The 16,169-nt window shown below is 43.0% G+C and overlaps 1 protein-coding gene across 1 annotated transcript in view; it reads left to right on the top strand.

Moving 5' to 3' along the window:
• The window catches only part of CREBL2 (cAMP responsive element binding protein like 2), a 43,059-nt gene extending 40,874 nt beyond the window's left edge, over window positions 1-2,185 (top strand). The window contains exon 4 of the mRNA XM_038372485.2: window positions 843-2,185. Coding sequence (XP_038228413.1) covers window positions 843-847 — 5 coding nt within the window. The 3' untranslated portion in view covers window positions 848-2,185. The remainder of the gene's footprint in view (window positions 1-842) is intronic.
• Window positions 2,186-16,169: the final 13,984 nt, after the last annotated feature.

The raw sequence follows: 16,169 nt of genomic DNA, 5'->3' as shown, positions 1-16,169 counted from the left end.
ACTCTCCTCCATAATTCCTGTCAGTGAAAGAGGTGTTTGACCCTCCCTCCCTGCTCCCCTTCCCTTTCTACAATTGTAGATATCGCCATGCAGGCAGCTGGCTATCTCCTGGAGAGATTGAAGAAGAAAAAGAAGGGGAGAGCATCTCATATCCCACCTATCACAAAAGAAATCTAAAAGTCAGTTAGGACGTTAGGCCTGTTGGGGGGGAGCGTGGGTATGGGGATAGAAATTATCCAAAGACTTCCAAAAACCTTGTTAAGTGAACCCTAGCACTTCTTGGGTTTGTTACAAAACCCAGCACTTAATTTCCGTGCACTACTGTTCTACCATGATTTGTATGTGCATGAAGTATTCAGGAAGGACCTGATTCACTGTTATATAGCAATACAGTGCTAATGAACTCTAGTGATTCTAATGGAATTACACGGGTATACAGCTGGAGTAAAGCCCTGTGAATCAGGTCCAAGGAATTCTTAGATAACCGTAAGAAAATAACCACTGTAAATCTTTCCCTTTTTCATCCCAGGTATTTATTTGATATATGAAATCATGAAAAATGTGAGGGGATGGGCTTTGTATATCTGTCACTTCACAGAGAACATTTTGCCTAATTAAATATTTTTAAGACCCATCAGTCATGGTTTGCTTTCATAATTGGATGATAATAATAAACGTTCACCAAGGAATCTGGATTTCATGAAGTGCTTTTTAAAAGAATTTTATAACTTACACGTCGTTATTAAAATGTATTAGATTTCAAAAGGCCTTTCTTTTTCTTAACAGCTGAAATCATGACTGTGTAGAAGAGTCCTTATGATTGATTGATTTTTCTTTTTCAGGGTGAAAGTTGTTCAGCTGATATGGAAGTCAGTGGTGAATCCAATCCTGCTTGGCATCCCATGAAAGAATGGAAAAAATTTTGCTTCAGTTCTGTTTGCTATCTGTTCTGTGTGATCTTTTTAATTGTTACACCACAAAATCAGTGTTAATATCATCATAAAGAGTTGGACACTAGCCCACAAATGTATAGAAATTCAGAGGTAAGGCTGAAATTCGACTTTAATCAATGAATGCTTAAGTATTGTAGCATATGTGACATGTAAGATCAGCTGATATCGATACCCCTTCTGTAGGGAGGGGGAAGATAAAATTTCAGCCTTAACACTAAATTTCCCTCTTGTTAATACTATGTAATGTTATCTTGGTGTTTGCTTTTTGTAGAATTTAATTTGTTTATTACTTTTTATGGTGGTTACTTGAGGGGAGGGTGCTTTTAATTTGCAGGAAGATATGAGGCCTCACGCTCCTGATATTGCATCAGTAGACCAAGATCAAGCTGCATTTGTTTTTGTCGTATGCATGTGTGGCATACATTGTAACATCTTCCTTTAACCTTTCTTGCAGAAGTTGTTAATATGTATTAGTGATACTGTCATTTGCATTGCTGTTCTCTATCTTGCCTCCTTTAAATTGAAATATTAAGAGCTTTGTTTCTTTACTCATGAATTGCAGCAACACCTCATTTTTAAAAAAAGAAACACTGGTTTTCAGTTACTTTTGAATTCAATGAATTTACAGTGGGCCTGATCCCTAGTCAATGGAAGCTTTTCCTGGGTAGAATGAAGGAGTAGACCCACTTGGTCTTATCTTCCCCTTTAACTCAAGACTGACTTTAATTAATTACACTGACACAGTTAACTATGGCTTCAAGCCATAGTTCTTGCATACATAGGCTTGGCAGAATTTGATTATTTTTTTAAAATAATATTGATGTTTATTTGTAAGCATTTTCCTATTTTAGTGATTGATTTTTTTTTTACACAGGTGCACAAAATTATGGATTTTCAGCATTTTTTTTTATTTCTATAGATTTAAATATTGACAATTGCAGGAAATTATGGGGGTGGATCAGAAAATGGGGGGGAGAGAAGACAATCAAGAGTAGACATAGAGATTCAAAAAGTTAAAGCTTTATAGCTATTAAAACAAATTGACAATATCATATGTCAGAATATACAAAATAAATATCCTTAAATCAAACCCTGATAAGAAAATGCTGCTTGAGAACTTACTTTGCTTATCTGTAAATTTCAGTTATCAATGGAAATATTTTTTTCATATGTTTGTGTATGGTAAAATTGACATTTATGGACATTGACCAATAAAAATCAAATCCTTCCAAGCTTATGTATATGCCATGTTGTCTTTGGGTGGGCGATATAATAAAGTGAGGGTGGAAAATGCTGACCAACCGTTAGCAACAGTGGAGCTAACTGGTGCTCAGATGATAAAGTAAGATTCCATTCTGGGACAGGAGGCTATAAGTGGATTGCAAAACGTGTTTCAATGAACCAGCGTGTTTGAAGTAAATGCGAAGATCTTCTTGGTATGGATGGTTTCTCCGTTCTATCCTTCTTCCCTGGAAGCTGGCAAATAATTTAATTTTAAAAATACGTGGTGCTGGCCACAGCAATGCTACGCATTCTGTGGTGGGGTTTACCATTGGTGTCCTATAGCTTTGCCATCTAGTTTGATGGGAAAAGCTATGGAATGTTCCTAATACTTGCTGTGAGAATGCTTCTCTCTGACCTTTTTCTCCACATATAAATCCTCCTTTGTATGTCTAAGTTGCTAGATTGGTTTTCATTTTGTTCTTTTTTTTTGTTTGTTGGGCAGTACTTGGAAATGCCCCATGTGCCTTATCTCTGCCCCCCACCAAGAGCCCTTCTGTAACACTTCTTCCCCGGCTATGACACTCCTTGCCCCTTTGACTGAGTAGGTCTGATCTTAGCTTCCATCAGAAGTTGTCATGTTTCTCTGAATGTCAGTTCTCTGGTGTTACTTGAAAACACTTGGCTTACTGACTACACTTGGAGGAAGATATAACACTACTAGCCTATAACAACAATGTATAGCAGTTAAAAACGTTATTAGGTGTTTGAAATCTGCTGGGCACACTTTAAACATTTCTGTCTCTTGCAAATTTGTGGGTCTTTTTTTTAGCATTCAAAGATTTGGATTGTGCTGGTTTGTGTTCCTTAAACTCCTGTGTTGTCCACTTCAAGCTTTGTCAGTAGTGAAAAGTGTTACTAAGGCCTTGTTTACACTGACAGTTTATAGCGCTACAACTTTCTCGCTCATGGGGTGTGAAAAAACACACCCCTGAGTGCAGCTGGTTTCAGCACTGTAACACACTAGTGTAGACAGTGCCCCAGACTGGTTGCTACATCCCTCACAGAGGAGGGTGTTTTTTTGAGCACTGGGAGAGCTCTCTCCCAGTGCTCTGTCGTGACTACACTAGCAACGCTTAGCAGTGCTAGTGAAGATGTGCCCTAAGACAGAAGCCCAAATTTTTCTCTGATTTATATCAGTAAAACTCCTGTTGAAGCCAAAGGAAAATGCACTTGTATAAGAAGAGTATTTGGTCCAAGGGGCCTAATTTACCTGTCTCGTCAGCAATAATATAAATAATACTTAGCTCTTACACAGTGCTTTACATCCATACATCTCAAAACACTTTACAAAGGAGGGCAGTATCAACCCATTTTACAGAGAGAGGAAAGTGAGGCACAGTTGGGAAAGCAACTTGCCCAGTGTTACTCAGCAGGCTGGTGGAAGAGCCAGGAATAGAACTCGGGTCTCCTGAGTGTGTCTGGGTAGATAAGCCTTAAGTATAACGTGTTTTTATATACATATATACTCCAATCCTGGAGCAGTGATGGTCACAAACAGCATGAAGAGCGATTCCCTTTTTCAGGAATTTCAGCCAAAACCATGGCCCAGTTTCCAGGGAGCAACTCTGCTTCAAATATTGATTTCAAGTAGAGCTGAAGGGAGAGAGAGAGAATGCTCAGGCTGCTCACACAGCTCCCTCTAGCCAGAACCTTGCATGACAAAACTAACATCACAGACGTCTTCCCAAAACTGAACATTTACTCGCACGCTAGAAGATGATCTTGTAAGATTCTGTGTAACAGCACCACCTGGTGATAACTGTCACAAGGTTATATCCTAGAGGAGGATCCAGTGCTCTATCCAACAGGCTACACTGTGCCTCAGTGTAAACCAAGAGTAACTTCACCCAAGTAAACAAAATTACAATATTAATTTGGTTTGAAATCAGAATAATTTCCAGATACTTTAAAACAGAAAAGGGTGGAAATGGATGGTACACATCTGGACAAGCTAATATTCCTAAGACAAGTATTTTCTTCTCAAATTGTGAAGTTTTGGAGTCGTTTGTGCTTTCCAAAATACATCTTTGCACTGTAATATCTTTATCACTTCCTTCATTTCACACAGCTTGTTCTTTGGGTCTGATCTGTCATCTCTTGAAATAAAATAGTAATTAGCCTTTTAATAGTAGTGAATAAACCGAAGGTTTTTGGACTTCCATCGTTTTGTTTGTTTAAAGTATGCCAATTAATGTTGTCGGTGATTAAAACCAACACAATCATTCCCTTAGCCACTACAGGAGTAGTATTGTAATGGATCTGAAGTTTCCTACCCACCTGGACAAATAACAAAGAGCTGAGTGGCAGCAGGAGGAGGAGATAAGTGGTTTGTCTAATCCCTCTGACATTCATTCACTCTTACTGAATGAGCACAGTGACAGTTTTGAAAACATACTAATGAAAAAAAGTTTGTATGCAGTGATGAATGGTGAATTCATCCCAGTTTTTCTCTGCATCACTCTGGTTGCATGAAATAAGTCATACAAACCAAAATGTAAAGAACTAATTAACACCTTTGCCATTGTCAGAGAGGCAGAACCTTGCTGTCACTGCAACCTGAAACATTGTAAGACCGGATTTTCTCCCCCCCCCCCCATATTATGTGGCGTATACTTTACTTCAAACATCTTTGTCTCTTTTATTATAAAGGGGTTCTGCCAAGCTGCAAATTATACACAGGATTATTCCCTCTGGAATGTCCATAGCCAATGAAAGCATGGAGGGTGCTCCTGCCCTATGGCATCTTTTCTTCCACACATGCTGTCTTTCCCTGGGACTCTGTGGATGACCCTTTCTGAGGCTCCCCACTGAAATGCTGGGGACAGAGCTGGGGATCAAGCCTGTTGTGCTCAGTCAGTTATGGAGATCCAGTAGGCATGGGTGATGCACGAACCCCCTGTTTGGGGAGGCTAGCCACTGACCCTGCCCCTTCTGTGTGAGGCCCTTCCCAGTCCACACCCCTTTCCTGCCAGAGCCCCAAGCCCCCCACCCTGACCAGAGGAGCCCTGGCCTGATGGCTGGCCCAAGCACCAGCTGCCCAGAGTCCTGGACCTCCAGCCCCAGTCATCTCAGCCTGCCCTCTCTAAGCCCTGCTGGCTTTGGGGGAGAGGCTGAGGGAGGGTGGAAGGAGGAGTAGTGTGGGTGGGGCCATGGAGGAAGAGTGGGGGGCTCACTGGGGAGGCTTAGCCTCCCCTGGCCTACTATACCCGCCGTCCATGTCAATAGGTAGTTAATACAACCCCAAGATCCATCAATCCTTTTTATGGCTGCTACCTTTCAACCACAGGAGGACCCAGCCAAGAACAGCATGGTTCGGGCAGAAATCAGGCTGCCAGAGAAGGTGACAGGCTAGGGACCATAGTTCTGTCTGAAAGAGCCTGGAGTTTAGAAGTCTGGTTTCCTGCAAGCTCTGCATCTCCCCACATCCACTCTTCTTTTTCTCTCCTCCTACCTCCCCCCTAAAAAGCTTGAGATGTTACTGCAATGTTAACCTTAGAGTTTTCAGCCTCTCTGCCTACCTGCTCCTCCCTCACTATCACCCTGCCCACCTAGAGAAATTCTTTTTGTTAGAGAGTGATCTAGCCTCCTATTTAAAAAAAAAATAAATAAAAATAACCTTACCTGTGTTAATCAACAAAGACTGTAAAACTGTCACTCTGGTAGTTTTAGTCATCTAATCTATGTGCAGAAAAAAATTAAAATTCTAATTTACTATTCACTTTTGTTAAAAGAAAAGGAGTACTTGTGGCACCTTAGAGACTAACAAATTTATTAGAGCATAAGCTTTTGTGAGCTACAGCTCACTTCATCGGATGCATTTGGTGGAAAAAACAGAGGAGAGATTTATATACACACACACAGAGAACATGAAACAATGGGTTTATCATCCACACTGTAAGGAGAGTGATCACTTAAGATAAGCCATCACCAGCAGCGGGGGGGGGAGGAGGTTTCCCCCCCTGCTGCTGGTGATGGCTTATCTTAAGTGATCTTATCTTAAGTGATCACTCTCCTTACAGTGTGTATGATAAACCCATTGTTTCATGTTCTCTGTGTGTGTGTGTGTATATAAATCTCTCCTCTGTTTTTTCCACCAAATGCATCCGATGAAGTGAGCTGTAGCTCACGAAAGCTTATGCTCTAATAAATTTTAGTCTCTAAGGTGCCACAAGTACTCCTTTTCTTTTTGCGAATACAGACTAACACGGCTGCTACTCTGAAACCTGTGATCACTTTTGTTAGTTTCCTTTTTAATTTTTTTTCTATTAGCTTGAACAATGAAAACATCCTTGTTAGTTTCATGCTTTTTCTATTCAATTTCATTTCATGTTCTCATTCGCTGACACAATGCTGCCTAGTTTGCATTGTTGGCATTGGATTTTAAGGAATTTAAACTGTTACCATCTGATTTTTAAAAAATTCCATTAAACCCTTTTTTTGGCCTCAGACTTCGTAAAAGATTTGTTACAAAATCTACATTTTGGATCCAGTTTGACTTTGCAGTGTCCTCTTAAAACCAAATCAAAGATTTATAGATAATGGAAAACAACCATACTTGTGACTGAGTATAAATATTCATCTTCTGTGAATGTGAAATTAACAGGTGAGTTGCATTAGAGCTTCTGCTATTTTAAAATAGGAAACCACAGTGGATTTTTCTTTCAATTTACAGAAATATAATGCTGGTGTATGGGATGATTTCCCTCCCCGTCCCCCTCTCCCCCGTAGAGCATTGTATATTTATTATAAAATAAAATGCTGAGCAAAAGGAAAGATTTTTATTTCATAAAGTTGCACTTTGAAGACAAACCTTAAATATCTCTCAGAAGAAGCTGTTTCTTAAAATAGTAATAGTTAATACCCAGTATTTGAGTTGAGTCAGTGTTTGGATTTTCATGTACAGTTCTATCCAATTCACCTTAGAACCCTTACATTCATGCTGTAGCTAGTTGCATTTTTTAGTTGAACTGGGATATAAATATAGAAGGTTTTGGCTTAATTGTTCCAATCTTTTCCATTCATATCATACACAGTTCTTTTCCCCAGACGGTTTGACCCATTCTCAGCTGGTGTATATTGGTATGCTGATTTACACCAGCTAAGGATACATAGTGTATAAGCTAAAATCGCAAGTGTGACTCGTGTTCATAAAATCTCCTTAAATGGGCTTTGATGCTGCAAAATGTGAGGGCTTGTATACGCATACGTGTTTGCAGAATTAGGACCCTGCCTATGTTTGGAGGGCTATCCTGCAAGATACTGAGGGCCGTCTGTGACTGCCTGCGACTGGTTGATAGGATTTCCCAACATAAATGATGTCATCGTTCTTTTGACGACTACATGCTACTTTAAACTGACTTTCCATTTTTTTCTTGTTTCTTTCCTTATTGCCCCTTTCCATATGGAATGTTATACCCCCTGTGTTTAATTTAAGATATCCATGAAAAATATAGAGGGCTTTCTATTTGTCATGGGGAACTTGGAGGAAATCCAGTGAAGGTGCCATGGTAACAAAGTTACCCATTCTGGAAATTATATAAAATCAGACCTGGGGGATGAGATAGATGGGAGGCTTCATAATAAGATAGGGAAGCTTTCACCTTTAAGTCAGTGCTTTAGGAAGATGAACTGTTATGTCCTAATAGTTGTTTGATCTTATGTGACCTTGCTTTGTTTACATCACTGCTGCTGTGTTTGCCAGCCACGAGGTCACTCAGCTTTCTTACCCAACCATTTGAAGCCAAATGGAACAGTTGGGGGATCATTAGTATAGTAGAACCTCAGAATTACAAACACCTCCGAACGGAGGCTGTTTGTAACTCTGTAATGTTTGTAGCTTTGAATAAAACATTATGGTTGTTCGTTCAAAAGTTTACAACTGAACATTGACTGAATATAGCTTTGACACTTTACTGCAGACGAAAAATGCTGTTGTTAGTATGTTAATTTAAATGAAACAAGCAGAGAAAGTTTCCTTCTCTTGTTAATTTTTAAAAAACTCGTTTGTTAGTAGTTTACATTTAACACAGTACAGTGCTGTATGGTATTTGCCTTTTTAAAATTTATTTTAATTTTTTATTTTTGATCTCTGCTGCCTGATTGTGTACTTCTGGTTCCAAATGAGGTGTGTGGTTGACCGGTCAGTTTGTAACTCTGGTGTTCATAACTCCGAGTTTTTACTGTATGTCATACCACAAAAGACAGTGCACAAAGTACATCTTTTAAGCCATTGCAACTCAGCCAAATCAAAATGGATTCTCACTGGATCAGTGAAAGGGATATCTGTGATCAAGAAACTATATTCCTTGCTGTCTTTCAAGGTTCTCACAAAAGAAAACCTTCTAATTCCCCCAACTGCTAGATTAATTGAATAAATTTTTAACATTGCAAAGATGAAACTTGTGCATCTTCCTCTGAGTAGAAAACATCCATTATCTTGAAAAGGAAAAATCTCACTTATAAAAAATGTTCAGATCATAAACAGGAAATGAACCACTAGACAATCATTTACTACCAATTGATGTCATTCATTTATCTTGTTGGAGCAGGGTTTAACAGCATTAAATGAAATGCGGCTGAAGGTCTGTCCTGTGCTGTATGTACTGCATTCAGCAACTTCAGCTAAAACAGTTGCTAACCACCATTGTGAGTGACACTTTTATTTTACACAGTAGAAAAAACCTTACCTCTCAGCCTACCAACAGAGGTGGATTAAGGTTTCCTGGGGCCCTGGGCCACCCCTTCTGCCTATGGCCCCACTCCTGATCCTCCCCTTCCACCTGTGGCCCAGCCTACAGCCCCGCCCCATTCTGCCCCTTCCCCCATGGCCCCGCCCCTGTTCCACCCATTCCACCCTCCGCACTGCAGTCCACAACCCATTTGCTCTTTTCTGCCAGAGAAGCTCTGTCCCCCTGCCACAGTCCGAGGGCCATAGCAGGAAGAGAGAGCTCCTCCACCCCGAGGCCACAGCAGGGAATAAGAGCTTCTCCAGGGCTGCAGTGGGTCTGGGTGCTGGGAATTCCCCCACTGCCCTGCACTTCTGTGGGGGACCAGGGTCGGGGCGCTGGGGCTTCTCCAGCCTTGCCCACCTGGCACTTCTGCTGGGGATGGGTGGGGGCGCGGGGGCTTTACCCACCTGCCCTGTTTCACTTGGCACTTCTGTCAGGGTCAGGGCACTGAGGCTTCTCCCGCCCTGCCCTGCCCAGCATTTCTACTTGGTCCTGGGTCAGGGCTGCCCCTGTCCATCCCGTGGCTTCTGCTAGGGCTCCGGGCTTCAGCTGCTCTGTGGTGGATTTCTGCTGGGGCCCCCCAATTGGCCAGGGCCCCTGGGCACGGGCCCTGTTGGCCCATTGGATAATCTGCCACTGCCTACCAAGGCCCAAATGTGGGGCAGAACATGTAACAAAGACCAAATAGGAAGGCCACAAAGAAATGAATCATGCAGGACACTTTTAAATGCTGTGGGAACTATTCCTTTGGTGTAAATGAGTCTTCTGTCACCTCAGCTACATGATTATTTGTGATTTAAACAATTTTCAACAATAAAAGTGAGGAGACATCAAATTTGTGTGGACTTGGAGGTAACTTTAGGACTTGACAAGTGATAATAAATCTCTTGCAGTGTGCTCACTACACTTGAGAGTTATGAAAACTGCGACAGTCTGCTTTATTTCAAAAATGTACATCCTCTCAGGTACTTGAATTTATCATAGGACCATAGAAAGGGAAGGGACCTTGAGAGGTCATCTAGTCCAGCCCACTGCGCTGTAGTAGAACCAAGTATACTTAGAGCAATGATTCTCAACCTTTTTGGGCTCAGGACTCATTTGTAAATGTTTATGGCCTGTCGCGACCCAGTAAATAATCTGGAGGTGGAGGCCCTGGGGCAGAGCTGTAACTAGGCATTTTAGCACCTGAGGCGAGCAAGCATATGTGCATCCCCTACCAGAGGTGATGTGTGAGGGGTGGGAGCATGTGGGGTCACATCCCCCTCAATATATTTTGGTTGTGCCCACCCCCCAACCCAGACAGGCTGGGTGGCCCACTGAGGTGAGACAGTGGGTGGAGATGATGTTCCCTCCCTGAGCCCTGCCATGTGGGGCTGGCCTGAGCTGCCCTTGTGGCTTTGTGCCCTGGGCAGCTGCCCTGCTCTCCCTGCCCCAGTTACAGTCCTGCCCTGGGTGGTTTTGGTCGGATCCTGCCCCTCTGGCACTCACCCACATTGGTGGCTCTGGCAGCTCCTGTGCTGTGGAGCTGGCTGGGCTTGGTTCTCTGCTCAGCGCATTGTACCCATTGGGGTTGCAGCACTGCTCAGATTTGGCCCTGCCCCCCTGACTGGACCAAATTTGCATGAGTGGAGTTGTGACCTAGCTCATGGGGTTGCAGTGCCACTCACTCAAATTTGGCTTATCTGGACTCCTGTCATCACAAAGGTTGCGTCAAACCTGTGTGGTGCTGGGACCCCAGAGGTTGCAGTGCCTCGAGCAGAGAGGTGAACCCAGCCAGCCCCATGGGACAGGAGCCATAGGAGCTGCCATATGACCCTTTGAAACATTTTGGAGACCCAATTTGGGGTACCGAATCATGGGTTGAGAAACCCTGACCTAGACCATCTCTGACGGAGGTTTTTAAGAACAGGTTAGAGAAACACCTAATGATGGGGATTCCACAACCTCCCTTGGTTCCAGTGTTTAACTAGCCTTATAGTTAGAAAGGTTTTCCTAATTTCTAACCTAAATCTCCCTTGCTGGGGATTCAGCTGATTGTCCTACCTTCAGTAGACATGGAGAACAATTCATCACAATCCTCTTTATAACAGCCCTTAACATATTTGAAGACGGTTTGTCCCTCAATCTTTTCTCAAGATTAAACATGCCACAATTTTTTAATCTACCCCCACCTGCTCTGCCCACCCAGCACTCTTGCCAGGGAGTGGGGTTGGGGTGCGGGGGCTTCCCCTGCTCCCCAGCAGGAGCGCTGGGTGGGTGGTGAGAGGGGCAAGGGACAACTGCAGACAGAAGGGGTGGGGAGGGGCCCACACTTGCTCTGGCCCAGGGCCCCACAAAACGGTAATCCGCCTCTACATATATGCCTAACTTTCTTTTGAAAATAAAACTGAGTGGAACAATGCCTAAATACCTTTAAAAATCTGGGCCTAAGCTCATAAACCTTTCATTTTAATTGTTACTCTGCATGAATTTTTGTAGTTATATAAGCCTCTCAGCTAAAGGGAAATATTTCTTATTTAAGAAGAGATGATTACCCTGTGTTGTGAACAACCCTGGTATTACAGTAGCAAAGGAGACAGTGCTAATCAATCCCTATTATATAGTGCTGTGAAGAAAGAAAATTCATTACAATGAACAATGGGAAACAATACTAAGTGTTTGGTTGTGCCAGTGGAGGCTGATGCAGCAGGGATTTTTGTGAAGTGCTGTTGCTGGCCAGGTTTTTGCATTTCTCTGGAATTTTGTGGATCAGAGGACTCTAGGGGCCTGCTCCTCCTTCCTCTTTCCAAAAACACCAGAAGGGAGTAAGGGACTAAAGCACTGCAATGCCTAACTGCAATGGAAAAATCACTGCAAAAACACTGGGACCCACAAATCCTGAGTTAGGCCCTTAAGCGCTCTAGACAATGAAAGGGGAGCGATAGGTGCCTTAGACTGTGAGCCACAAACCCAGCATGCTGGTTGGCTCCTTGCCTAAGTTAGCCCGTGAGAGGTGCCTATCTCTGCTTGTGACCACAGCCAGGCACACTTCTCCTGGAGTCAGGTGGCTTTGGTGCCTAAGTCCTTTCTTGTGAGGCTGAGTAGATGCCTGCCTCACTCCACATAAAATGGCCTCAAGTGGCAGCAATGCCTGCCTTATAACTTTTAATCCTGTTTTTAGCACACCTGCTCAGGATGTAGAATACCCTGGTTCAATTCCCCCCTTTCCCTTATATAAATTGTGAACAGGGGTCACCAGCTCCCAGCAGAATGCTCTAACTACTGAGCTGTGGGAAATTCTGGTGTGGAGCTCCCTTTCCTGCTGAAGCTGTTCCAAAGAATGAGTCTATAGCTTGATAGTTAGAGCGCCTACTAGAGAGGTGGGAGTTCCAGAGTCCAGTCCCCCTGCTCCAATGACTTATTAATTAATGTGAGAAATACTTATTCAAATCCCTTCTCCCTCTATTACCCTGAAAGTTAAGGTATCTAGTGAGTTTGGGCACTACAGGTAGGTGGCAGCTGAGTAGGAGTTTGTGGATCGCAGTGGAGCCTAAAACTAGGACCTGGGCCTAAAACTGGGGTTTAGGTGGCTGAGTACCTTTGTGAATTTGGATTAGGGTTACCACCTAGCTTGTATTTGACCAACTTGGCCAGTTTTTTTATGGATATGCTAGTTGCCAGAAAAATAATTTAATCTGCCATTTTTTTTTACATGGGTCTAAATATTTGCATTATCATCACAATATACATTGGGATATCTAATGTTAAAAGTTTTTGTGCCCAGCTAAAGATGCTGCAGTGTTCCCACTTTCACGGTTTAAGTAAGAAAACGATGTTACCAATTTTATCTATATGTGTTATCTCTCTAGGTACTATAAGTGGCTGTTGAAGGTGAGTGGGAGAAAGGTGTTGCAGAGTTGGCATGTGGTTGGGGGTTGAGGTTGTGGCAGGCTTACCTTGTGTTTGTGTGTGGGGGCGGGGGAGAGGGAGGTGCCTTTTTTTGGCATTTTAACAGTAGCAACTCTAATCTGGGCCCAAGTTCATAGTATTAGGAACTTGACGTCTCATTACTTGGTTACCCTCCCCAGACTGAGCTGGATTGGGCCATAGTTCATTCTGGGAGGGAAAAGAGCCATTTCAGAATCTGGCCTGTAGAGGGCTCCATGATGCCTTTTGAACTAGAAAATCAAATGACTGTCAGGCAGGAAGGCTTGGGTCTATGTGTCTGAGGGCTTGTCTATACTACCGCGCAGGATGGATCTAAGATACGCAACTTCAGCTACGTGAATGATGTAGCTGAAGTCGACGTACGTAGATCTATTTACCACAGTGTCTTCACTCTGCTTGCGCTCCTGGTTCTGGTGGAGTACCGGAGTAGACGGGAGAGGGCTCAGCAGTTGATTTATTGCGTGTAGACTAGATGCGATAAATTGACCCCCGCTGGATCGATTGCTGCCCACCGATCAGGAGAAAGATCTTGGAGTCATCATGGATAGTTCTCTGAAGACGTCCACGCAGTGTGCAGCGGCAGTCAAAAAAGTAAACGGGATGTTAGGAATAATTAACAAAGGGATAGAGAATAAGATGGAGAATATCTTATTGCCCTTATACAAATCCATGGTACGCCACATCTTGAATACTGCATACACATGTGGTCCCCTCATCTCAAAAAAGATATACTGGCATTAGAAAAGGTTCAGAAAAGGGCAACTAAAATGATTAGGGGTTTGGAACAGGTCCCATATGCAGAGAGATTAAAGAGGCTAGGACTTTTCAGCTTGGAAAAGAGGAGCCTAAGGGGGGATATGATAGAGGTGTATAAAATCATGAGTGGTTTGGAAAAAGTGAATAAGGAAAAGTTATTTACTTGTTCCCATAATATAAGAACTAGGGGCCACCAAATGAAATTAATGGGTAGCAGGTTTAAAACAAATAAAAGGAAGTTCTTCTTCACTCAGCGCACAGTCAACCTGTGGAACTCCTTGCCTGAGGAGGTTGCAAAGGCTAGGACTATAACAGGGTTTAAAAGAGAACTGGATAAATTAATGGAGGTTAAGTCCATTAGTGGCTATTAGCCAGGATGAGTAAGGAATGGTGTCCCTAGTCTCTGTTTGTCAGAGGGTGGAGATGGATGGCAGGAGAGAGATCACTAGATCATTACCTGTTAGATTCACTCCCTCTGGGGCACCTGGCATTGGCCACTGTCGGCAGACGGGATACTGGGCTGGATGGACCTTTGGTCTGTCCCAGTATGGTCGTTCTTATGAGACTGAGCAACAGGCAGGGAGCTGTCTGTGAAGGGAAGGCTGGGAAGCTGGCCCTGAAAAGCAGGCTGTTTCTGTCAGGGACCAACTCTAATAGTAGCAATAGCAGGATACAGGGGCAGCAGTCTGCAGGCAGGGGGCATGAGGGCCTTATATGGGAGACATGACACCAGATGACAGGGTGGACTTACATGCCAGTTTTTAATGCCCTCAGAGAAGGATGGACTAGAAAGGTTACCCCAGGTCCTGGGCCTGAGAAACCTAGGGGGCAGAGTTAGCTGGGTACACACTCTGCTAGACAACCTCTCTGATTGATTTTGGAACTACTCTTAATCTGTTTAAATCTTGTATCTTTGGTGTTTATGTGATGGCTATCTTGTCTGACACACTGGGGTTTGAACTAGGCACCTCCAAAGCCTAGAACATGAGCTGCTAAAGCACCATAGTTAGTGGCTGTAACAAATCCTATATACTGCAGAGTGAGCCCTGTAACACACCAATGGGCTACAATTACACTTTTTAAAAAAAGTCTACCAGCTTTGTTTAAACAAAAAAGTCACGTTGCTTATTCAAAGCATGTGAGTGTTTCACGGAAACCCAAGAGTCTGGTTTTTGGCGTGCTGAGACTGGTTTACTACAACACTCACAGCTGTACTGTTGTGATGTTGATTATGATAGCAGGGTGGAGATTCTCTCCATAGAGCCACCACTAGCCCTTCTTGTGGTTATCAACTTCCCATTGGGCTAAAACTGCATCAGGCTGTGCTCTTTTTTCTTATAGCCAAGTTAAAAGTCAGTTATCACACAGATATAGAAAAGAGCTCCGCTCCCCTCTCATCATCTCTAACTGGTATTGAGATAATGTAGAGGTAACCCTGTAATGTACGGGCTTATGTGTCTGTTACGACTATCTTCTGCCCTCCTCCTATACAGCCCTGCTGTCCTAGGTGATAGAGCAAAGCCAAAAGAGGAGTTTTAAGCTTTGATTTAAACTTGTCTAAAGATTCATCCCAGGTTAATTAAGATATAAGTAAGTTTTATAGGTAAGATAAAATAAGCACAAGATAGGTGAGTTTGTAGAACTTGGAGGTGGAAAAAACTTGTCGTCTAGATCCATCCACCTGCCAATGCATCATTGAAAATGACACGAAGCAGTCTTAAATTCAGGGAGAGGCTAGTAATTAGTCCAGTAGTTCCAAAGCAGAAGAGATGTGGCTTAGGCAATGTGGACTGAGACGGTCTTATAGAAGAGCCTTGCATAATCACAGGTTTCAGAGTAGCAGCCGTGTTAGTCTGTATTCGCAAAAAGAAAAGGAGTACTTGTCTCTAAGTGCCTAAGTCTCTAAGGTGCCACAAGTACTCCTTTTCTTTTAACAAAAGTGAATAGTAAATTAGAATTTTAATTTTTTCTGCACATAGATTAGATGACTAAAACTACCAGAGTGAAAGTTTTACAGTCTTTGTTGATTAACACAGGTAAGGTTATTTTTATTTATTTATTTTTAAATAGGAGGCTAGATCACTCTCTAACAAAAAGAATTTCTCTAGGTGGACAGGGTGATAGTGAGGGAGGAGCAGGTAGGCAGAGAGGCTGAAAACTCTGAGGTTAACATTGCAGTAACATCTCAAGCTTTTTAGGGGGGAGGTAGGAGGAGAGAAAAAGAAGAGTGGATGTGGGGAGATGCAGAGCTTGCAGGAAACCAGACTTCTAAACTCCAGGCTCTTTCAGACAGAACTATGGTCCCTAGCCTGTCACCTTCTCTGGCAGCCTGATTTCTGCCCGAACCATGCTGTTCTTGGCTGGGTCCTCCTGTGGTTGAAAGGTAGCAGCCATAAAAAGGATTGATGGATCTTGGGGTTGTATTAACTACCTATTGACATGGACGGCGGGTATAGTAGGCCAGGGGAGGCTAAGCCTCCCCAGTGAGCCCCCCACTCTTCCTCCATGGCCCCACCCACAC

Source organism: Dermochelys coriacea, chromosome 1, assembly GCF_009764565.3.
Source record: "Dermochelys coriacea isolate rDerCor1 chromosome 1, rDerCor1.pri.v4, whole genome shotgun sequence".
In the NCBI taxonomy this organism is placed as follows: Eukaryota; Metazoa; Chordata; order Testudines; family Dermochelyidae; genus Dermochelys; species Dermochelys coriacea.
The sequence above is the reverse complement of the archived record's forward strand: the minus strand, read 5'-3'. Positions and strand labels throughout refer to the sequence as shown.